Source organism: Suillus clintonianus, assembly GCF_016758775.1.
Source record: "Suillus clintonianus strain FC179 chromosome Unknown DEU56scaffold_135, whole genome shotgun sequence".
Lineage (NCBI taxonomy): Eukaryota > Fungi > Basidiomycota > Agaricomycetes > Boletales > Suillaceae > Suillus > Suillus clintonianus.
The window spans coordinates 37,841-61,109 of record NW_024539359.1 but is presented as its reverse complement, the minus strand read 5'-3'; the positions used below and the strand labels follow the sequence as shown (position 1 = coordinate 61,109).

The following is a 23,269-nucleotide window of genomic DNA, read 5'->3' as shown; positions in this document are numbered from 1 at the left end:
TCGTCCTTTTTATCTTCAGCCACGCGTGACGGAAAATGCATTCTGTCACGTAAATGTTCGCGTGTTTGTGACACTTCGATGCCTTTCACACGTGGAGTTCGCAGAGCAAAGCGCGTAGCCATCATTTAGACGCGCATCCTCGACTCTGAGCTCTGTCTGCTCATGAGCCTTGAATTTTTTGACCAACTCCTGGCAGAGTTGAGTGACGAAAGTCACCCGTGCACAGTTGGTACGTTTCATTTTTCGGAAGAAGTCGAAAATTACCAATTTTTTCCGATCACAAAGATTTACGGCGATGCGGCTCGGCTTACCTCGAGTTTCACGCTGCGGCTTGTTCACTGCGTGACAACGTCGACTCATCTACATCAATGAAACCTTTCATCGATAGGGCGTATCGAGAAATGTCCTCCTTACCGCCATCCCAGTCCCTTTGTTGGCGAAGGCTATACACAGACGCCAGCCTCTTCTGCGCTATATCAGAAGTTTCTGATTCGGCACAGGATGATGATGCAGCAGCGACAGAAGCTGTTGCTGCCTTGGATCGTGCTATCATTATAGCAGGCGCCCCTGGCAGATTGGACGCTATCAATCAACTCATCAAAGATATCCAAGACAATCATCTAATGCTGAAACCACTAAAGTCCTCTTCTAGTCACAAACACCCTCTGACGCAGATGTACCACTCCAGCGCCTTTTTTCTTAGTGTTCCCTATATTCACCCCCCACCAAATGTATTCGGGAGGGAGTGGTCACAAAAGCCATTTGTGCTACAACGTCATGGTTACGTACAAGGCTGGAAGGCCCTAAGTTCGTGGGCGTCTATCGACTATCTCCGTTCCGTGGCGGGCCCTGGTCGTCTTGTGCCTGTCGAAGTTGGGAAAGACTACAGGACTGAGGAATGGACCCAAAGGCTGATGACCTGGGACTCTTTTCTAGAGTCCCTCGACTTTCCTGAACACCCAGCTCAACCCCAGAATGAGGTGTTATACCTTGCACAGCATAATCTCTTGATGCAATTTCCGACACTTGAAGGGGACATTGGTATTCCCGAATACGTTTATGCGTGTCCTGATCCACCATCTTGTTATCCTGCATACAAACCTCCGGGAAATGCGGATGGTCTTGTCATCAATGTATGGCTCGGCCCAAGGGGTACTATTTCCCCGGCCCATACTGTGAGTCCCTCGAAGATAAGATGCCCTGTCGATGCACAAGTCTACTTATACTATCTGATAGGACCCCTTCTTTAATTGCTATGGTGAATGACTTCTTCGGGCGCTATTTTACTTGTATATTAAATCTTCTCGCGCTAGCCCAAGTGGTCGGTCGCAAGACCGTCTGGCTCGCACCGCCTGATGTTTCCGATCTGATGTATTCATTCGACACATCGACATCTGACACTGCTGATAAATCTCACAATCCGGCGGCCAACGCTACGGAGCCATCGATGTGCAACACATCTCGAGTGGATGTGTTTCCTGATTCCGCGGAGGCAGAGCAAGCATCGCGAGATGCTTTTCCCAGATTTTGGAAAGAGGTGCCGCAGAAAGCTATGTGCGTGACCTTGGCCCCCGGTGATGTGCTATTTTTTCCGCCTGGATGGTGGCATGCGATGCGGAGTGAAGAGACCAGTTTCTCTGTTTCGATGTGGTTTTAGTTGGGGTTTTAGGCAGACTTTAGTGTACGTTGATGGTGACTACGAGCAATGCGAAATTCGGAAAATGAGATTTGTGGTTTGTCCGCTGTGGAAGCGTCGGATAGACCGCGTGAAGTGTACAGCATTTATTGGGCCGGATGGTACCGACAAACTGCCTGGTTCAGAATAATCATTGTTGGGAACAATATTATTTGTTCGACGCCCTAGAAAGCCCAGCTGGTCGTCGACACTCTTGCTTTATTCTCTAAATGTCAGTCTCGGGCGCTGACCGTGCTGCTGGGCGCACGTCTCCTTTCCCGAGTACTAGCAGACATGGCGCTTTATCTCCTTTGCTCTCTGCTTCACTAACGGAAGAACACATCGCGGAGGCACTTCGACAGTCATCCGACAATGGCGCTACCCTTGATCTTACACACAGGAACCTGACAGATGTCGGTGAGGATGGTGCAGAACACCTGGCAACCATGGGCAGGAACGGCTCCCTCGATGACGAGAGTTCAGTACTCAGGTACGTTGCTGCGACGCGTTGTTGCCGCAACTTCATAATACCAACTGCTTTAGGATCGCCTTGGGATACAATCGCCTTGCTACGCTCCCTACTGCATTTGCCCTGCTATCTCGCTTGAGATACTTGAATTTGCAGAACAACAGTTTCACCTCTTTCCCCGATGTGGTGGGTAGCCCTGAAGTTCACGCGTTATACGTTTGCTGAACGTGACACAGTTGACGGTCATGCCGTCCCTAGAGATTCTGGACATAAGTCGAAACAAAATTAAAAGACTACCGAGCCAATCAGGCTCCCTGATCAACCTGAGGGTACGTTCCCTAGCCCCATTCTTCCTGATAGCGTCAAACGTGCTCTCGTCAGGTTTTCTGCCTGTCACGCAACAAAATAACTCGCATCCCAGGGTACTTTGCAGACTTTCGTGAACTCGATGTCTTGAAGGTAGACCACAATCCCATAGAGTGGCCGCCGAAGTATGTTATGGAAACACCAGATGGAGGAAAGGAGTGGATAACATTCGTGCAGAAGTGGATGAAGAACAACTCTCGGCCTCCCTTGGACGTGAAACAGCCCAGTGTCGATTCGTTCTTGAGCGCGAATGCTGCGTTGGACAACTCTATGTAGGGATTGAGTCTTTGTCATACCTGAATGCCGACTGACGTACCTACAGCGAAGACCAGATACAGTCCTGGTCTCGTATACAGGAGGAGTCAGACCCAGGTGTTACCCCCCATGCTCGCTCCTTCTCTATCGACTCCCCCTTTCCCCCCCTTCCAGGACCTGTAAAGCCAACATCGCCGCGTTTCGACCGCCCGCCGCCTCTACGCCTGGGGATGCTTCCTCCGTTCAAAGTGCCACCTCGATCAATGACTGTCGGGAGCTACCTGCCTACTCCTGCCGAGTCAGTATCTTCTACAGACGATGACAGTACAGCCGTGTCAGATGGTCCACAGCATGGCCGTAATGCATCTTTTGCCGGTTCAGCTCGTGATCGGCGTCCAGCACTGTTTGGAAAGAAGAGTCTGCCCGACCTCCGTGCAGCCAACGTGAGTGATGGTGTCGACAAGCAGGCTATCAGGGGGGCAAACAAAGGAGTGGTCTCACCTGATCCACAGTCGCAGTACGAGTTTTCCATGCCCTCGCCTCTCTCACACCGTCAAGACTCATCATCATCTTCTGACGGTTCTTCGCATTTCCAAAGCCGTAAGGCCTACACTCAAACACCTCCTACATCTGCATCTCCAACCTCCGGCGATCCTCCGCGGCCAGTTCCCGAAGTCGAACGACATGCATACTTCAAACGTCTCTCTGCGCTTCCCACCAATGCCATGATTAACAATCTATCATCCTCCCTACGCTCCCTTGTGGAATGCGCACGGTCGCTGTTTTTCTCTGTTTCGCAGGTGTATCAGGCACTTTCACATTACATCACTTACACCAACGACCGGCAACTCTCATCTGTACTGAAGAAAGTCACTGACCCAGCGTATACTTACATGATGCAGTTGAACGGTGCCCTCGATCGGTTTGATGCCATTTGCAAGAAAACGACACCCCCTCCTTCACTCTGCCGAGCGCTTGTGGAAAGCAGTAGAGACACCGCGGCCATGTTTGGCAAAGCTATTGCGATGATGTCACTGCAGTTGAATATCCTCGCATCCAAAGATGATGACCGCTATATGCGGTCATTGGTGCTCATCTTTTACGGTGCCATGGCCGAGATATCGAGTGCGTGGCAGTCAATGGTCCCACACATTGAAGCCATCAAACCTCATCTTTCGGATCGCCGGCGACCTCATGTAGTGAAGTCCCAACCAGTCCTGACTTCCAGTCCTGAGCTTCCTGCCTCAGCACCTCCGTCATACTCCCCATTCAATGCCCCACAGCATGGTGTTCCAATCGCCAGATCACGGCCCACACAATCCCTTGGTAGAGCAAGAACCACACGGCGTCATGCTGGGTCATTCAGCTCGAAAGACGTGGAGATTGGTAAATCCTTGCCATCATATGACTTGCCAATGCCACCTGGCACAATTCTATACTCCCCGTCGGCGACACTTCGTGCGGGACAACGTCATCCGGCGCTCCCGTTTTCAGCATCGACATCGAGCCTGGCTCCCTCGTTGATGAATTCCAGCATGCCTTGGACGTCATTGCTGTCTGGGCAGCACTCCCGACAAGCCTCCCAAACATCATTGACGCCATCAGCTGCGCCTTCATCGCCTCATGTGCCTGCCCGACGCCCAACACTCGACATACCTCCTTCACGGACGCTCGTCGACAAGGATGCCCTCGACGCCATGGAAGTGGCAGTGGAGGCAGCACCTGCAGTATGGGAGATGCTGAAAGAGATCGTGGACAATTTGTCTGAAGGAGCTGAAGAATTCCGCAACACGCTGCTCAAAGCTAAATCCACCACAGAGCGCCTACGTACTAATATAAACGCTATGCGGTGCGGAGACCCAGGGGCTGACAGAAAAGGGCTCCGCGAGGACGCACACGTGTTCGTCAAGGTGACTCATCGCTCTGTTTGTCTTGTCTTGGCCTTATTCCTGTGGTGATCCACTTGTCTTTTCAATCCCCTTGAGGCTTGTGGCGATCTGTGATGCTGACTACCGGGACTTCTTTCTACAGATTGTGGTCAAATTATCAAATCTAGTCAAAACGCACGGCACTTCCCATGCCGTGTTCTCAGATCTTTTAGGCAAGATGTTGGCGTTGACAAATGCCACGCAAGAGTTTGTGATGCTCCTGCACGTCTCATCGTTCTCGCCATCAACAACGCCACGACCATATTCTCCTATGACTGCTATATTGGCGCCGTCCGCAGTCGGGCTGATAGCTGAGGACGGGCGGCTTGGTGCAAATTTATCTAGAAGCCGCAGTTCCACACAGCCGAAGACATTGAAACTGTTTGGTCACATAACAGCCCCTCGGAGCGCTCTTCCAAATCAGTCCTTCATTATACCCCGTATGCGGGACACGAGTGATGAAGGCTGAGCCCTGGTGGCTTTGTAGAGCTCATTAATTGTTATGTCCACGACTCATCCTCACGACGCATGACGCATTCCTGCAGTTATTGTAGCATCATCATACCAATATCTCACATTACATATTCGACTAGTACTGTCTCTTGCTTTCAAATTTTCCATGCCTATATTATGCTGGATCCTACATGAGGTGATGTGTATATGAAATAAGAAGGTCCCAAAGCATAAAGATCTATTAGAGCGATAAAATGAGGATGCGGATGTGATGGTAGATTCAAAGATATTATCGTGTTTTGCATGCATGGACAAGTCGTCGTCAACCAGTTATAATCACCCCATGTCAACCAGCTATAATCACCCCATGCGCATCGTCTCATCGTGCACCACCACCTAACATACGATCGATCTCAGCTCTGATTTCGGCGAGGTTCGCCTTGAGTGTCTTCGCGTCTTCGAACTTGCGTTGTGCCATCGCCTCACCGACAAAGGATTCGAGCAGAGCCTCTTGTTCCAGAAGCGGCTGTAGTGTATGGGCAAGGTCCGAATCAGGATCCACAAGCGGTGTCTCGAAAGGCGCAGGCGACGAATTTGAATCACGCTTCTTAGGCTTGGGCAGAGACTGCGCATCACGCTAGTCAGTTCAGAGTATGGAAGGAAACATGTTTCACACACTTGTAATGGGAACATGTGTTTTTGCAGAAATAGATTCGCCCTGCTGAGCACTGCAAGCTGTACGTGGTTCTGCGAAGACCCTGTAATGCAAGGCATGGCACGTATCCGTTTGGCCAAAGCGTCGTATTGGGCAAACGCATCGAGGAGGCGTTTCCGTGCTGCGGACGCTTCTTTAGTAGGCTGGTCATCATTGCTAGATGCATGGGCGGTTTTATTAATCTGTGCAGAATCAACGTAACGGGGCAGAGCCCAGTCAGTACGTACCTGAGCGTAAGAAGGAGGTCCTGAAACTGCGGAATGGCATCCTCGATCTCTTTCTCGAGGCTAATAAACGCCTATCCCTGAATCAGTATCACGCAAGCGCATAGCTCAAGTAACCGACTTACATCATAAAACCTTACAAACGGCGGCACGCTTGCCATCTCCTGCCAGTACTGCTGGCGCGTGAGCACAGGTCTGCAGCCGCGGCATATCCTGACGCCGCGGAGGAATTTCTCCTCCTCGCCAGCGCCCGCACGACGTACACCGTAATCGACGCCCTCCCCGACTTCCTCGATGCGCCGCGTTTTGGCATCGACGACGAAGAGCACTGAACAGGGGCTCTGGCGCTGCGGGAGCTTTTGGGGGAGGCTGCAGATGATAGTCCCACAAAGGCGGCAGTGGTGTTTACGGTTCGTGAGTGGGTGAAAGGAAGCGCTGGAGGAATGTAAGTGAGATCCTTATGTTCGAAGGGTGGAACATAGATGTAGAAATGAGGACGTACATGCATAGAGGACATTTAGATACGGCGGCATCGTCCTGCCAAGGTGTTATCCGCTGCTCTGCAGCTGAAACAGACATTGTACTGGTCAATACCCAATCAAACGAGATGAACGGTGTCATATATACCTCGAGTATCACCATTGGATCCCTGTATCATTTGGGATTGCAATACCCCTTTCCACAGTTCACCTGCATCCACGTTCTTAAGATCAAGATTAAAAAACGACGAGGCCCTCCTCTTCTCCATCCCTCTTCCCTTTCCATTAACACTGACGGCATCTTTCCTCGCACCCACGCCCTTCTCAGCAGAATTCTCCACAGGAAAATGAAGAGCGATGAGCTTTTCGAGTCTCCGCTCAAGCTTCGTCCTTTCAATGCGCCCCTCGTCAGCACGTTTCCTCCGATATTCAGCAAATTCATCTGTACGAGGCCGGTACACACCCTTGGGCTGAAAGCCTGGACGGTAGGGCGCCGTAGATCGTGCAGGGGTGGATGCACGTGTATGTGCAGAGGAAGATGCAGGTGCAGATGAGGTGGAGGGGAGGGATGGAGTTGACGCTGTTGGAGAAGCCGATGCCGAGGCGGGTGTTGATACTGGGGCTGATGTAGAAGTTACCGGTAGGGATGCCGGTGTGGGTGTGGGCGAGTAGAGTTTAGGTGGTGGGAGGGGCGGGACCATCGAAGATGAGCGCGGGGGTGGGTTGATGAGGTTATGAGGAAAGGGGGTGGTCTCTCTTCGGAGCAAGACTGGCGGAGGTAGTTTACTGCTATCTGATATCACTGATGTAACTGAGGTGACACGGCTATGCATCACAGGTGAATGCGGTGCATCGAGTTGACGGCTGGATGTCGATGGTGCGGGGGAGTGCGTGACGGGTGGGCGGAGAGGCGAAGCAAGCGGGGATTTTGCAGCGGGCGGACGGAGGCGCCTGAACTTGGATGGTTTCGGGGAAGTGGGAGGCAGTTTCGTTATGGACGGCGCAGGAGATGAAGATGGTAATTCTATTTCTTTGTCTTTCCCGTTTGTACGTGGAACTGGCTCCTCATCGGGCACGGACGCCTGCACAGGATCTGGCAACGCAACATCGATGCTTGCCGGGGAAGGCAACTCGGTACTAGTTGACGAGTCATTAGTGGTCGGTGATGAAGGAAGGTCCTTCGAATGTACGATATCGACGCTGGGTGCTCGAGTCTTGTCTGTTACGACAGTAACGACACTTGGATACTCCGTGGAGACTGTCAGGACCTTCTCGGACTCATAGTATTCGTGTGGACGATTGAACGTGGGAGCTGGGATGGACGGCACGGTAGATATGATGCTCGATGGGCGTGATAGCGGCGGCGGGGAGACATTTGGAACCAGATGAATAGAGGAGATTGCCCGGGAATGTCGTTTCGACTTTTGACATTTGAATCAGAATAAATGAGAATTTAAGATGATAAACGCACTTTGTAGGCCTGGTACGGGACATTAGGCGGTGAATCCATAGCTCAGCTGAGCAATTGGATATACAAAACGTCTGCAAAGTGAAGAGTGAGCAAGTCGGTAGACACGCCGTACGTCCGAGTTGCGTGAACAGAGTAGGATGCACAAGAAAACCCAAAGTCCCCCCGTCGGAATGACGACGAACAAAATCAAAATCGTGAGCCCGTTAGGGCACTGGTTGGTGTTCCAGCGTGAGCGCCCTCTCACCGGCGTCCTCTACAGCAACCGCAGGCGCCTCACCGCAGCGTCACCTCTTTCATTAAGGGCATTACATAATCGGGACCTAGCAGATAACAGAGCTAATCGATATCAATTGCAGTGAGTAGTACAATACACCAGTTCTATTACCCATTATCAGCAAGGCTAGTACTACATGCAATCAATCAAACAATACATCAATTAAAAGCGATAGGATACATCTCATAATCATAGCCTCAAGCCAGGAACATACCAGTTACCACACCCACAAGGCCAACCAAGACGCCAGCGCCATGATCGCTCATCTTCACCACACCACCTGACTTTGTCTGTGTAGCTTGTGCTCCCGTACTCGTGCTCGTGGTCAAGGTCCCGTTGAGCTGAATTGCTTTCGCCTTGAATGCGGCATAGTTGTTGGATCCAGACTCGACCGCATTCACGGAGAACACCATGCCTTGCCCACAGTGCCCAGATTGTTTACAATAAACCCAAACTGGTGCAGTCTAGGGCACTCGATGTCAGTACAACAAGTCATGGGATGTCAAGTTCCTTACATCATTAATTTTGACCGTATAGGTAGGAAATGTCGTCGCATTAGATCCAACAGCCATGCTAACAGCGCTGTCAGTCTCACACATCGCTTAACCAACATCAAAGACACTTACTACCCAGAATCAAACCCAACTTGCCCACTCGTAGACGTGAGAGTAAGAGCGCGACACGGATCAGCAAACGTGCTCTGCGTCACTGTGTGATTCTTCTGCATGAATTGGAACGTTACTGTGTCTCCAACTTGTGCAGTAATATTTGACGGTGTATAGATGAGGCTAGACCCGCCAACAACAACTTTATGGTCCGTGCTTGTAGCTGTGACGACTCCAGTGGGAGCAGTCGAAGTCGCAGTCGCAGGTGTTGAAGCAGACGAGGATGAGGCCACGGTATTACCCATGGCAGCTGCTTGAAATGCAGCAAACTGAGTGCCTGGGTTGACGGCAAAGACCATGCCCTGCTGGCAGTGATTGCCTTGTTTGCAATATACCCAAACTGGGTTCATATCCTGCACCGTATATTGTGCTGCAGGGAACGGACCATTCGTGTTGCTGGCAGATACTGGCATGCTATTGTACGCCAAAATATGTCAGTCTAAAATGTAAATTTGTATAACGGCGCGTTTGTGCTCACTAGCCAGAGTCGAATCCATTAGACGCTTTTACACATGGCTGGGCTAGAGTAGATTGGGAAGCCGTATGGTTGGCTTGTTTAAAAGTGAAGATGATGGTATCTCCAGGGTTCGCAGTCTTCACGTCAATGAGCAATGTAAACAGCCAGTTTGACTGCAAACACGTACAACGAACTGCGGGTCATATCTTAATGGTCCTCCACCAACAGTAACATTAAACTGGGCAGCCTGTGCCAGTGACAGTGCACCCAGTGCCAAGAATAAGCTCGAGAACATCATGGTCGGTCAAGTTCAAATGTGCCACAGAAATAGGCGTCAAGCCTAGAAGTTGGTCAGAAGGTCAAAGGTCAAGACAGAAGTTAAGGAAACAACAATACGAATAGCTGCAGCGCCCTTTATGTGCGCCATTTGTGCCAAGTCACCGTCCACAAAAAAACAAAAGACGAAGAGAAATTGAAGTATCAAAACCCGTTATGGAAGGTGAACAATGATCACCATGCAACCGATCATGGCAAGACAGTCAGTAAAAGCCGGAGCACCGTGCTCGTCAAGCATCCAAAATAGGTATAAGGACTCCGTGCACCGGTATGCAGGAATTCTACCTCCTGTTCCGTCTCGTCACAGTGGAGGAATCAACTGCGAGTATTCTCAAAATGCGAATGAAAACACGTCAGAGATACCCGTTATTCAAAATCTATGTGATTATACTATCTCTAGCGTTCTGATATGGCGCTGGATCTGTTCAACTATTTTTTCAATTGTATGAGGATAAACGATAAACGATTTTCATTGGCTAACTACGACGATTTGAACGCTGATTATATAATAGAATCCATACAAGCATACGAAGAAACAGGTCACTGTACAAGTCCAATAAATATCCGCGACGTATACCAAGAAACAGGTCAGTGTACAAGTCCAATAAATATCCGCGACATACACCAATATATTTGCAGCAAAGTTGCATGCATTGCGGGTCCATGTCAAGAAAAACGAACAGCGTCCCTCCGCAAATAAAAATAAAGAGAAATCGAGCGCAAGAGTCTTTCACAAAACTCATACACCACTGGCACCTTGAGCAAAAAAATCCGACAGGAATAATCCCCACCTCCTTATCACAGGTTTGACAATATCTTCCCATTCTCTCTCAAAGAATTCTCCTTCCTTGACGCGCGTGAACGAGAATATTTCCTTGTGTTTGATCCCACCTGTAAATTGGCGAGCTTTAGCACCTGCCACACAGTCGCTCCGTGAGCATGACTTACAGTCACGGCAGGGTTTAGGAACAGCTTTTGGCAGACGTGGGATATCCGAAAATTGGACGTCAGGAAAATTGGGATGGAGATAAGGAGCATGTGTTGCCAGATCACCGAGCTCAATATGCACCAACCGTTCGAGTTGTTTAGCCATCGGACCCTTGTCGCCCTGTTGATTATTTCCAATGAGCTTCTGGATAGAGATGTCGTCATCGTCTTTCTTTTCGATTATGGTCTCAGGCCACCACCCGCGAACATCTTTTATAACTGATGGACATTGCAGTTGCCACGATGCGTGGCGTTTCTTGACATCACAGCTGTATCCAACCTTCAATGAGAGCTTTCCCTCAATCCCGAGGTCTTTGTGAGGGCTTAGCTTGCAGGCCAACATTTGTATGATGAGTCACTAAATACCTACCAGACACGTTCAGCGCATATACATGGCCTGGTTCCCTGACCGTTTTTGTGAGATTTCTTGTGATAGCTGTTCGAAGTTCTCGCTGAGTTTCCTCTTGCAGGTATTTAGGTATATGATCTATCGAACATTCAAAAAGGTCCAACGAAATCGGCAACCAACACCTTACCACAAAAGAGGACAGATTTCTCTTCCTGCCCAACTGGCTGAACTTTGAACCCATCCTCATCAGCATATGTCACAATCTTAACGTGTGTCGCAATCCCTTCTGAAGTCGGAATATGGGAACCACAATATATTGGCTGGGAAGGATCCTTGGTGAGTGATCCGGGGGTAATCGGGACCCGCCTTCGACATCGACGTCCTGTCGACTTGGCTGTGGCACTACATTGCACCGTTGTCCGAACGGTGGGGTCAGCAGGGGTGGTGGTGGTGGTGGTGGTGGTGGTCGGGTCAGCAGGGGTGGTGATAGTGGTCGGGCCAGCAGGGGTGGTGATAGTGGCGGCGTCAGTAGGGGTGGTGATAGTGGTCGGGTCAGCAGGGGCAGGTTTAGCAAGGGTAGTGGGGTTAGCAGGGGTGGTGGGTTTAGCAGGGGTGTTATCACTTTGTAATCGATGCTGGCGACAGTGTTGAGCCGGAGGTTTGACTGAATTTTTGCATCTAGAGTGAGGCGTTGTGAGCCTGCGACATTGCAAATCCACACCTGTCGTTGGCTTCGCAGTGGTATCCTCGGATTGACGGCGTTGTGGATCCTTCACATTTGCTGGTGGAATAGAAGGAGTGCCCTGGGCAACATGGTATTTGCAATAACGCTCAGAGGCATTGACCATTATGTAGCACTGGCGTGCCCCCCCTGTGATAATGCCATTGCATTGTATCTTAACTTTCGATTTTCTGGCATACTGAATGTCTTCCGTGTGATGTCCAGAGCTTGTCGTGGAAATTGAAATCAAGAATTTCTGAAGGCTGAAAAATAACGCTCACATTTCCGAGAACTCCACCACAGCCGATGTAGTTTCTAGAGAGAGGGTCGACTCCGACTTGTCTGCTGTCTCCTCCTTATGACGGACAGGTACGAATCTGGGTTTACTAAGGCGTGGAGGAGTATTGTCGGGCGTCAAAAGCCCTGCTGGAGGGAGGGAAGGAATGATAGTTGACTGATTGTTAGACCGTTCAGATGGGTTTCCTGGACATGGCAGGGGCTTCGTGTCCTTCGGGACGTTTGGACGTTGGACAGGGGTGGAAGGTGGAGAGGTGAAACGAGGTTCAAAGGAGTTGGGTTGTGGCCGAGAGTCTGGGGTCGCGAGAGGCGTTAGCAGCCCGAGTACTTGACTCTTGCGGGGCGGTGTCGAAGGAATACTTGCAGCCAACGGCGTCACACTAGCGGTCTTTGGAATAACGACCACATCGTAATCGTCGTCCTCTCGTGGCCGAGAGTCTGGTGTCGCGAGAGGCGTTAGCAGCCCGAGTACTTGATTCTTGCGGGGCGGTGTCGAAGGAATACTTACAGCCAACGGCGTCACACTAGCGGTCTTTGGAACAACGACCACATCATCGTGATCGTCGTCCTCTCGGGCACTAGTCCGGGAGCGTCCCTGGAGGCGACTTGTAGCCATGGCAGGATGGAGGGGTAAGAACAGGAATAAGAGGTGTAGTGTAGCCACAGACTGTCGTCCATAATAAATAAAACCCGATGCCCCTTCCCGCGTCCAATCGGATATTGGAACGAGGAAGATCATATGATGACAGATATCGTAGCAGTGCTGACAGTGATGGCAGTGATGGCACGCCCGTCTGATCCTGTGCCTATATCGTAAATCCCCCGCACAGGACAAAGTTGTCAGGTTTGGAGAAGCTATGAAAACGGCAGGCAAATCAGAAAATCGTGATACTGAAATAACAAAAACCGTACGTTTACTCGTGTTATCCGGACTTCTGATAGACAAATACCACATGTCTGTTTCTCGTGATCCACATATTCAAGCCGGCCTGCCCACTGTCAAGGTCAATATATCACTCGCCTCGAACATGCAGAGGAGAGAGCAATGTCGATGTTCTCACTCGCAAGTTGCATCATTGAACAATAGTAGTCAAGAGTCTACAAAACAGTACGTCAGGCACTTCCTAAACGCACAAAACAATAGGTCATCTATGTAGAAGTTTAACAGACAGTTGTGTGAGCGAGACTCAAACCTAGAATTGGATCGTAACAAGGGGAAGGTCAGACTAAGCTGCACATCACAACGCTCCTGCGCCAGATCAAGGTCCGAACAGGAGTCTGACAGTCCTGGAGGAAACAAGTCCCTATAGATAGCAACTAGATAGAGCGCCGCACAAAGGACGCCATCAGGCAGCTTTCACACATAATACAAGGAACGTACGCACAGAGGCTAAGCAAAATCAGCCTTAGGCCTACCACACAAATGGCCACGGAAAGGCCTGCTACCGTAACGCACTTGTGTTCAACACTACACTACAGTCCTAATGACGACGGTCAGCTTGCACTTTATATTGCCTCAATAAAACTTTATCTACCTATCACATCATGCTTGTCAACCACAGGTCCCCGTCGTAAGTGATGCCATTAGGACGGCATTATCCGCTGTAAGCGTATCGCACATGTGAATATTGATGTGATGCAAGAGCATTTGACTCGGGGGCGGAGGCAGAGCTTACGGTAATGTTCATTTTTGTCGGAGTCATGTGACAAGCCGCAGTGTGTCCACCGTGTGTCCTCCGAGAGTCCGCACAACGCACTGCTAAAATATATGAGCTGAATACAGCAAAGGGATTACAAAGTAGACGGAAACATACCAGTCATCAAGCACAGTCGAAAAGGGCCTCTCAAGATCATTGACATGGTTCACCGTTCACGAAGATCTCTATCTCACCAATCTCATCGTCCGAAGGCATGTGCACATTCCAAACCCGACAAATAAACCAACTGACGTTCTCTCTATGAGCATCTTCGAGGACTCCGCTGAGTAAGACCAACTTCATATTTTTACCCCCCTTCTTTTGGAGTATTTCGCTATGAACCGCGATGATTGATGTGACTCGGACGTCCAGAAAAAAACGTAGCGGGCTCTGGCTGCAATGCACGTGGCCTTATCATCAGAGAATTCATGAGACCGTGATATGGTAGCCGTGAGAAATATAGTGTGAAATAATTTTGCTACCGCTGAACATACCTATGTATACGGCAAGAAATATTAGTGATCAGTACATAGCCATAGATGTCTGAGAATTGATTTTACCATCAGGAGTTCGCGACAAGACAACGACATTGCGCCGTTGCAGCGATCAACGTGCAATAGCATCGTTTTGTCATACTTGTTGACTCATACCATATCCCTTTATTTATGTTTTAAACTACCAAGTGATATAAGACTTTATCGTGGAAAGGGCAATTAGCACTTGTAACCTATTGCAGATTCCTATGAGAATTTCCAACAAAGTCATGTGTTTGCGCCATCGCGGCCGGCAAGGTATGATGGTGTACTTAGGTACCACTCGCTGAGTCATCTCATATTACCTCATTTATGTTGAATTTGCAAGGCTATATTGTGGGGTTCAAATATTGCTTCGATTACAATATCTACATAGATTATTGCAATTGTGATGCTCCACCATATAATTCTTTAAATACCATTATCATCTGTTCGCGGTCGTATCCGCAATCTACACCAGATTGGTCAAACACCGCCAGGCAAGTAACGTTATTGTCGACGTGGCGAGAAGTGTCAGGAGATGGCAAAGCGTTCATGACGAGTGCCGGGCGAGTACATGCTCGCTAAACGGCTCTTTTGAAACGGCAAGGTGAAACATAAATAATAGCAGAGTCAGCTATCAATTATTGAGAGACAGGAGTGAAGAGCACGATCATTCGGATGGAGATTCAAAGTTGTGCTACAGATAAATGTCGCGGAGATAGAATACGTTTTGATAGATGGGAGTCCATTTGCGTTCGACTTATTTATGACTTATTTACATTTATTTACCTGTCGAGTTGTGTTGCCAAGACGGAAAAGAAGCGCGTGTCAAACAAGCGCGATAAAGTGTGTTACAAGACAAAAACATAGCCGACAAGCAAAAAAGCAAAGTAAGTACTAAAAATACATTAAGTGTTTAATTGATTGACGAGGCGTTAGTACTACTACAGAATTCATGGCTTCAAAAACGCCAGTGCATTGCGAACGAGGGAGGAAGTGGTGGACAGATATAGAGATGAGGGCCGATCTAGCGATAAGGGCCGCGGTGGATGCAGAGGAGGCGGAGGCGAATGAGGAAGGGACAGAGGCGTCACTGGGCTTCTGGGGGAGGGTGAAGGGGTGGCTCTGGGACAAGGATCGACACGTAGCGTGACTGCAGACTTTGGTGAGTACTGCGATGTCTTGTGATCAACGAAAACTTACCGATCGTCGTCATCGTCTTCGTCCCCGACCCGTAATCGTCATCATCATCATCATCTTCGTCCCCAATCCATAGTAATTGTCGTCGTCGTCGTCGTCTTCGTCCCCGACCCGTAAACACAGCAAGGGCATATCAATCAAGAAGCGGCGGTTGAGTCAGGACTTTTTTTTTCATGTTTCCTTGACGAGCGCTTGACACGGAGATCGGGGATGTTGACTGAGCTGTAACCTGTACCAGAGACTGTTAGTGTGTTAGCATAGTTCCACGCAGCGTGTGTGATAAATATGAATGGGGAAATGAGGGATGTGAAAGTACCTGCTTCGTGCGTTCTGGATCCCAGCCACCAGCACCTCTGCCGAAGATATCAACAAAGAAACTGGCGATATTCTGACAAGACGCCAAAACTAACGTTGAAACGACAAGTGCACCCGTCGATAAGACCACTCAGTATTTCCGCCGGTACTTCGACGCGGACGAATCAGAGTTTGCACCTTGCGAGCTGTTTAGTCGACCATCCAAAACCCATATCAGAAAACATACCTATGAGAGGTTGTGCAATAAGGCCGCTGATAGGACAAGCCAACCGGACCAGGCTGGTAACCTGTTCTGATATCCCCAGTGACAAGAGAAATGGAGCTCCGTAGTAGCGTATTAAATTTTGGCGGACCAGTAGCGTAAAGAACTTACCTGGTAAGTGCAAACCTGGGCAGTGAGCATGTATATCGACAACACAGGTAGTTCCCAGTCAGAGGCGACGACATATGTACTGAATCCAGGCCCAAACATCCAGTCTGTTATGGTCGATGATGGTATTCAATAACACCGATGACAAATACAAAATATGAAAGACTCACGCAGAAAACTGCCCCTGGACAACTCCCATGTTGACGAAGATCAAAACAGTGCAGCGGTCAAGTCAAAAGGCGAGGAGTTCCACGTGAAGACAAGAGGTGATATTAGAAAGCGCAAAATGGATCTGCAAAATAAATTTTCAACCATACGGTTAGAAGTAAGTGTTGATCATTACTTGACAAGTTGCATACGCGATCGCACGAGGAGTCACATTCCTCATACCTATGATAGAAGCCACACAAGTTTTCACTTTGGCTTGGTCTGATCGTCTTGGGGAGCGTCAGTTGTCCTCGATGATATTGGCACCATCGCCGTCGCCATCCACTTCGTTGGCAGGGGATGGAGATGCAGAGATAGCCTTGAACCCCACAATGAAGGTAGTGTAGTTGTACCGTCACAAATACCAGCTCTGACGCTGGACTCGGGATATCAGTGACATGCGAGCGACGAAGACCATCACTTACACTGAGACTGCCCACCGCCATCCCGCTGGGAAGTGAAGTTTACCGCATGCATCGTTCGCACAACCCCGATGGTGCTTGTCATCCACCTGATGAGAAGAGTCGGATTATACTCGATATTCACCCATGATGCCACGAGCTCTTTAAGAGTTTCCGTGTCGTCACCACGTGCTGAGTCCGCGCCATGCTTGAGCACTCAAATAAATACCGGAAAATTCGCCTTACTTGGTAGTCTGTCTCGAGCCCGTTTTGGTGATCCAGTGACAACCACTTCTGCTCTGGTAGTGCGTGTCCTGCTATACACAACCCGGCTCTTGAATCATTTTTGGGTTAGTCTGAAAATCGAAGTTGCGGCGAGGTTACAATAAGGCATCACTGGTTATAGCCTAAAGTAGTAGGTCACTTCGTTTCAAGACTTGGAGTGGACACTTACTCGCAATGACCGCTACGGTCTGTGGGTGGTAGACATTTAGTCATCTTATCCGTTAGATGTCCGTACTTGCCATTAGAGACGTACATGTGACATTGAAGTGGACTGTCTTGTAGTAAATATGGAGCGATTCGGATGATGGCTGGGTTCAACGCGGTCACAGTGCTGCCAAGGTCAGCTCCATCGACCTCAAAGGACATCAGTGTGTTGATTTAGAAATTTGAGCCAAAAGACTTACAGTAGTTTACCGTAGATGAATATGTTATTGTTCAACAGACCTTGAACATAATTTGTGCGGATGTCGATGTCCAACTTCTTTACCAGCACGGCCACGTCAAATTCGAGTCCGTACTACTGATACGTGAAAACTCGTGCCACAGCCAACATCTCCTCAGATACATCATTAATAACGGATCCCATCTTGTTGTCGATGTAGGCTTTGTCATTCATCGCCTGGATGGCCCATTCGTGGTCGGTTCCTGTTCCTTATCAGTCCACGGTATCTTACTGAGAACTTCGGAAAAACTTGCCGTCGAATGTGTTGGCCGCAATTTGCCATGCGATCATGCGGGCTTGGTAGCCAAATTAGCTCTGTGACCTTTTTCAATTGAATAGATCCAAGAAAAAATTCACAAGCACAGGTGCATGGAGCCAAATATGGACACATCCTGAGAGTGACCATGAAGGAGGTTGCAATGTGCGAAAACAAAAGGCAATTTGGTGATGCTCACTAGTGGTGCGGATGTGTATCGTTTGGTCTTAGTCTTTACAGAAATTGAGGATCATCATGGTAACAGGCCAGCGATTGTTCATTGCCTCCAGTCCAGCCTATCTGTGGTACATGATAACTGTTGCCCTGCGGCTAGTGGACTACGATTAATGAAAAGTTTCGACATAGTCACTTGACTCACCACCGTGACTGGCAGGCCTGCCAGTCCTGCCGCCGCATCGTGACTAGGATGAAGCGTAAACGAGCGATAAATTCGAGCTTGATCGGAGACCTGGATGTGCGAGTCAAGACCATCAAACCGCAACGAAGGACTTACAAACTCCACTGCAGATGGCGGATAAGCTTCAGGATACTGTCACGATGAGTTATGGCTGCGGATAAGCAGCAGATCTAGCACTGTTCAAAATAACATACACAAACAAACAAACAAACAAACAAGTATACACGTTATCTTGCCCAGGGGGTCACAGCAGGGGGCAGCAGAAGGCTTGCAAAACCTAATAGACGGCCTGCAAGTAAAACCCGTTTCATGTTTTACTTAAAAAGAAAGGTCGTCCAACACATCCTCGTCCTCATCCCCTCCTCCGTCATGCTCATCATCTCCCTCGTCTTCATCTTCTAGCTCTTCATCACTGGACTCATCCTCGTCATCCTCCTGTCCGTGATCCCCCCGTTCATCAGCCTCGCCATTAGTCGTATCTTCATCTACGACATCCATGGCATAGGCGGGCGCCACTATATCTCTAATCATCCTTCGCAGCATTACCGGATGCCCAACACCAAAGTGAGTGTATCGCATGAACATATCGCGGTCAACGAATCTGACTCAAAGAGATCAAAATGGGAAGGGATACGATAGAAGGGACACTATCCACACTCACATGCCAACATAGTGTTCGTTCCAGTCGTCTTTCTCCCCCCCAGGACGTGCGAGAGATCGTCCATAGCAAAGCGAGCCTGTACCACGTTCCGAGGCGAATGCAGGAATCAAGTGGGCTCCTCGAACCACTTGCCCCGGATCAAGAAACCCAAATGCGTCAGGGTCGGATTCATCTACAAATGCAACTTTTGGAAGTCGAGCAAATTTGATGCCCGATTTATGGTTTCGCAATGGTGCCAGCCACCTGACCAACAGAAACTCGAGGCGTTGCTTTACAGGTGGACTCCCGTTGTTGAGCCAAGTTTCCATGTGGTAAATACCCAATATGCGGGCATACCAGTATGGGTGGGTAGGTGTTGTCTCTCCTGAAACCACCATAACGTCAGCGTGTGTTCTAGGGTTGATAGTGTCGTGCTCGCGCCTGAGGTCGTATGTAGTGTAATATACCTGCATGGTTTGGACGGAGTAAACAATATTGTTAGGAATAACAACTGAGTTGTGCTCCTCGTCTGTGAATGTATGGTCGCAAAAACTGATATCTAGGTTCTGCAGCCGGTAAAGAACATGGTCCTTCAGTTTCGGCATGAAATTCTGTCAACCATTATGAGAAAAGTGTAAGGCGTGTCCGCTGCAATATCACTTGTACCTTTATGGCCGGATCACCATCATGCTCTTGAAGGAATTGGAATAAATTAATTGGGCTACTCTTATGAGTTGCGATATGGTGATGCATTCCGTCGAACGACGAAGGGGGGGCATCGGCAGGTGATTGATTATAGGATGACGATGTACTTCCTGCTTCTGCGACCCGTCGAAGTACGCGGCGCCTGCGCTCGTGCTTCGCTAGTTGCGCTGGGGTGTCCAGCTTGCTTGTCAGCGGATAAAACGCCTTGAGTGCTCGGTGGGCAAGCTCCCCCTATCCAAAGTTAACCTTTGTAGATAGTGAGTAAACTACATATACATACCATTTGAGTCGTGAAGGAATCTGTGGTCCCGAAAAGTCTTATCGTACTCACATAATCGGCCATCGCATGAAACTTGTATGTGTTCAGATTGAATTTCTTCGCCTTCGGTCCGCTCAATTCTGGAGATGTGGTGAGGGTCTCAGGCTGCCGAGCGAGCCTTCGTTGACGGGCAGCTTTCTCCTTTGGTAACTCCGTAGTATCGAATATATCGCACGTGTCACGTCGGAACCTCCGCAACTTCGAAGCGAGCTTACTGAAAGTCTCTTCAAGAAAAGTCAATGTTGATTCCGAGTGCATCCGGAGCTTAGCAAGCGCATGCCACTGTGCGAATCGATACAGCAAAGTCTGCACTGCTGCATCGTGGCTGGGGGGGAACAATCCTTCGAAAACTGGTATGGCGCACTAATGACGGAGAACATGTCAGCGAACTCAATTCAAAAAATTTGATGATGCGAAAAAAACCTGTAATATGTTTTCAAAGTCCCTCGCTGCTAATTTTTTCATCTCGGAAGTATTGTTCGTGAACATTCGAATCACACCATTGCCAAAGGTTGGAATCTGGCGAAATCTAAGGTGAGATTAAATCATGAGTAGGTAATAAAACTTTGTACGAAATATGCGTACCTGGTGTCGAGTTTTGAGACTATCTTGCTACCTCCAGTAAGGGTGTACAGAAGCCTGATAAGATGGGTAAATAATGCCTTCCAGGTACCCAATTCGATTTCATGCATGAAGTCGACAACAAGCATGCGGAACAGGTTGAGGCCGAACGGTCCAAGTTTCCGAACAAATTGATTCTGTGAGTGGCTGGTTTGTGCCAATCGCAAATTGGAAGGAGTCATTCGTGCTTACCAAGGTGGGTATCCATGAACCATCTCCAAGAGCGTCTTGGACCTTCGAACCATCTACAGTATTCCCCCTCTGATAGATATACTCGCGAGCTTCGACAACCTTTGACATAGCATACACACGGAGATTCGTTATGCGATTTTTCATGTCCTTGACAAGGCCAAGATAACCAAATAAATTTCTCGGAGTGAGACAGCGAGGACACGCGCATGAACCCATGTCCTTGATAGTCGCAATTAAAACCCTAAAATTTCATGAGTGATCTGATTATAACGAAGTCGAAGCAAAAATATACTACTTCTCAGGATAATCGGCGGAATATGTGAAGATACGGGGAAATACCCTCCGCAGCACCCCATCAGCACATTTCAAGACAATGCCGTGGCGATATGCATGAACGAAATCTTCATCGAGCAAGATTTCCCAACATGCCTGGAACAATTCTCTGCGACAGTGAGTATGAAGTGATGCCAAACCTGTTTTCGATATGCGAGACAGGCCGCTCAAAACGTCTTTGACACTGTCAGGAAGCTGAAAATGCGGTTGGCATCAACACCAGTTGACAGGCATCATGCAAAAACTTACAGAAGGCAAGAACCCCACTAGGTGGCATGCTCCCGATTGAGGCGATGATCGGACATACTTCGTCAGGTTTCCGAAAAAGAGGTAAAGTGGCCAAGCTTTCGCCGTTCCGAAGTTTGCCAGGTGAGTGGCATCCGAAAAGAACATGAGACTCGCTACAACTCGTTCCAAGGAACAACCAGGTTCCCTCGGCAACTTCTGAAGATCATCCTGGGCATCAAGCCATGCATCGGAGGTGTAAAGCTCGTCGTATATACGCTCTTGATGGTCGTCTAGAGCATCTTTCCATAGACGTTTGAAAGGTGATAGATGAAATGCGCTTGCTTGCATATCCGCGAATGCTGCACGGATTACTTCAAGTAGAGGGCGATAGTGGAAACTAGGAATGGTATATGGTATAGGGCCTTCCTCCATCGACTTCGTCGGAATGTCAATAGTGACGTTGGTCTCGACCCAGTCATCTGGGAAAGTGATTCTGTCACCGCCCTCATCCTTGTCTAACTCTCGCAGGCTCCTCTTCACCGAAAATCCCTCAAGATGCGTGACATCAAAATCATCAGCTTGTAAAACATCTTTGACGAGGCGCTGCATCTCAGCTTCCGATTTCCGGTGGCTACCTGTATTCATCCAGGACATGAGTCGATAAACGGACATGTTGGGAAAGGGGTAGGGTGGCGGGAAAATATTTGGCGGGGAATCTGTTCCTCGAACAGTTGTTGGACACGACTGTGCGAGTAAAGGGGATGGTATGAACTTATTCGGCTCGAAGGAAGGACGACGAGGGTATAGCCGGCAGAGTCCGAATGAGTTGAAAGTAGTTTGGAGGGTGTCTCTCAGTGTTAAAAGGACTCGTTGAATTCTTGTTCGAGCTGGAATTGATGGGACGTCAACAATATTATCAGAGTCGTTAAGATCCTCGGCTGCAAGCTCAATATCATCGATAGGCCTAGGAATACGTCGCCTGGGAAGCGCGGGTCCTGCTAAAGCTGAGTGATCAGTACATATTAGATCCAGGAGCTAAACAGTACGAACTTAAGTCACCGCGCTCAGATCCATTCCCAAAGTTGGTGTCCTCTAACTCTAAATCCATGAAACTTTGTCCCCGTTCTAGGTTTGCATCGAGGGGGTTATGCGAAGCCCCAAGACTGGGGGCATCAAATGACGGGAGAGCCGCAGGTGGGTTGTAAGGGGGGGTTGGTCTTGGATGCGCCCTCGCACCCCTGGGTCTCGCCAGTAATATTCTCTGTTGACACGAATCGCTTCCGTTGAGTATGCCTGTAGACTCGGAGGGGGATCACGAACTTGAATTACTCACCTGTGATGCGTTCGCTGACGAGTTTGAAGCTAAATTAGACAATGCTGCATCTTTCGCTCGTTGTAGTCTCTTTTGAGTTGCAAGGATGCTGGACTTCCTATAAAAGTTGCAAGTTGCACGATGCCTACTAAGTCCTCAAATGTCCGATGGCCTGTCCCACGAGCAACCATGCGCACCACAAGATACCATCGAGAGAAATAGGAAAAGAGTCCAGAAAATTTCCAAGGGCCGCATGAATTACGGTGTAGAGTTGGCCGGCACGTACTATGGTATACCAACTTGAAGAAGCGTCAACGAGTCACTCACGAATGCATGACCGTCAGTCCTCAGAGTACGAGTCAGTGCTCACTAGTATATTTGATAGGAAGTTCAAGTATGCTCACGTGATTATAACGTACCCTCCCGGGAAGTCACGGTTGGTGTGGGACGGGCGAACGACCTCGAGTCGACTGGAGCTGACAAGGTTAGGTTTACCGTGAATACTTCCAAAAGGCAACGATAAATTAATGATGTACTAGTACTAGTACATCTCGTATACATCGCGTATTGCATACATCGCCAAAAAATCAAAATTGTATCCTGCTCGAGAGTCGTATGGTGCTAGAGTCAACGATCATCATGTAGTACTAGTAAAGTTGTCTCTTCTTCTTCTTCTTCTTCTTCTTCTTCTT

The 23,269-nt window shown here is 48.9% G+C and overlaps 6 protein-coding genes across 6 annotated transcripts; 2 read left to right on the top strand and 4 right to left on the bottom strand.

The window, feature by feature from the left end:
• The first annotated feature begins 9 nt into the window (after positions 1-9).
• On the top strand, positions 10-1,759 carry DEU56DRAFT_836022 (uncharacterized protein). Its single transcript, XM_041354775.1, has 4 exons — positions 10-229; positions 286-1,175; positions 1,237-1,258; positions 1,314-1,759. The coding sequence occupies exons 1-4, from the start codon at positions 163-165 to the stop codon at positions 1,655-1,657; spliced, it is 1,323 nt and encodes a 440-aa protein (XP_041202553.1). The 5' UTR covers positions 10-162; the 3' UTR covers positions 1,658-1,759.
• A 61-nt stretch (positions 1,760-1,820) lies between these two features.
• Positions 1,821-5,309, top strand: DEU56DRAFT_836020 (RAM signaling pathway protein-domain-containing protein). Its single transcript, XM_041354774.1, has 6 exons — positions 1,821-2,165; positions 2,219-2,330; positions 2,381-2,473; positions 2,526-2,782; positions 2,833-4,675; positions 4,797-5,309. Exons 1-6 carry the CDS (start codon positions 1,906-1,908, stop codon positions 5,160-5,162), a joined length of 2,931 nt encoding a protein of 976 aa, XP_041202552.1. The 5' UTR covers positions 1,821-1,905; the 3' UTR covers positions 5,163-5,309.
• DEU56DRAFT_836014 (uncharacterized protein) lies at positions 5,310-8,293 on the bottom strand. Its single transcript, XM_041354773.1, has 7 exons — positions 8,036-8,293; positions 6,713-7,985; positions 6,588-6,651; positions 6,211-6,520; positions 6,089-6,159; positions 5,825-6,017; positions 5,310-5,771 (listed from the first exon to the last, which is right to left on the bottom strand). The coding sequence occupies exons 1-7, from the start codon at positions 8,072-8,074 to the stop codon at positions 5,526-5,528; spliced, it is 2,196 nt and encodes a 731-aa protein (XP_041202551.1). The 5' UTR covers positions 8,075-8,293; the 3' UTR covers positions 5,310-5,525.
• A 75-nt stretch (positions 8,294-8,368) lies between these two features.
• On the bottom strand, positions 8,369-9,962 carry DEU56DRAFT_118527 (Cupredoxin). Its single transcript, XM_041344629.1, has 5 exons — positions 9,619-9,962; positions 9,453-9,568; positions 8,936-9,388; positions 8,825-8,882; positions 8,369-8,773 (listed from the first exon to the last, which is right to left on the bottom strand). The coding sequence occupies exons 1-5, from the start codon at positions 9,727-9,729 to the stop codon at positions 8,507-8,509; spliced, it is 1,005 nt and encodes a 334-aa protein (XP_041202550.1). The 5' UTR covers positions 9,730-9,962; the 3' UTR covers positions 8,369-8,506.
• Positions 9,963-10,292: 330 nt separating this feature from the next.
• Positions 10,293-13,044, bottom strand: DEU56DRAFT_904790 (uncharacterized protein). The gene is made up of 8 exons (XM_041356683.1): positions 13,034-13,044; positions 12,626-12,976; positions 12,106-12,481; positions 11,825-12,051; positions 11,291-11,767; positions 11,125-11,241; positions 10,716-11,066; positions 10,293-10,658 (listed from the first exon to the last, which is right to left on the bottom strand). Exons 2-8 carry the CDS (start codon positions 12,858-12,860, stop codon positions 10,507-10,509), a joined length of 1,935 nt encoding a protein of 644 aa, XP_041202549.1. The 5' UTR covers positions 12,861-12,976; positions 13,034-13,044; the 3' UTR covers positions 10,293-10,506.
• A 2,622-nt stretch (positions 13,045-15,666) lies between these two features.
• On the bottom strand, positions 15,667-18,538 carry DEU56DRAFT_760927 (uncharacterized protein; the record flags this gene model as incomplete). The annotated part of the gene is made up of 13 exons (XM_041350483.1): positions 15,667-15,762; positions 15,850-15,921; positions 16,222-16,325; positions 16,851-17,034; positions 17,073-17,143; positions 17,281-17,299; positions 17,365-17,386; positions 17,516-17,628; positions 17,786-17,875; positions 18,009-18,041; positions 18,189-18,278; positions 18,324-18,359; positions 18,476-18,538. 13 exons carry the CDS (start codon positions 18,536-18,538, stop codon positions 15,667-15,669), a joined length of 993 nt encoding a protein of 330 aa, XP_041202548.1.
• Positions 18,539-23,269: the final 4,731 nt, after the last annotated feature.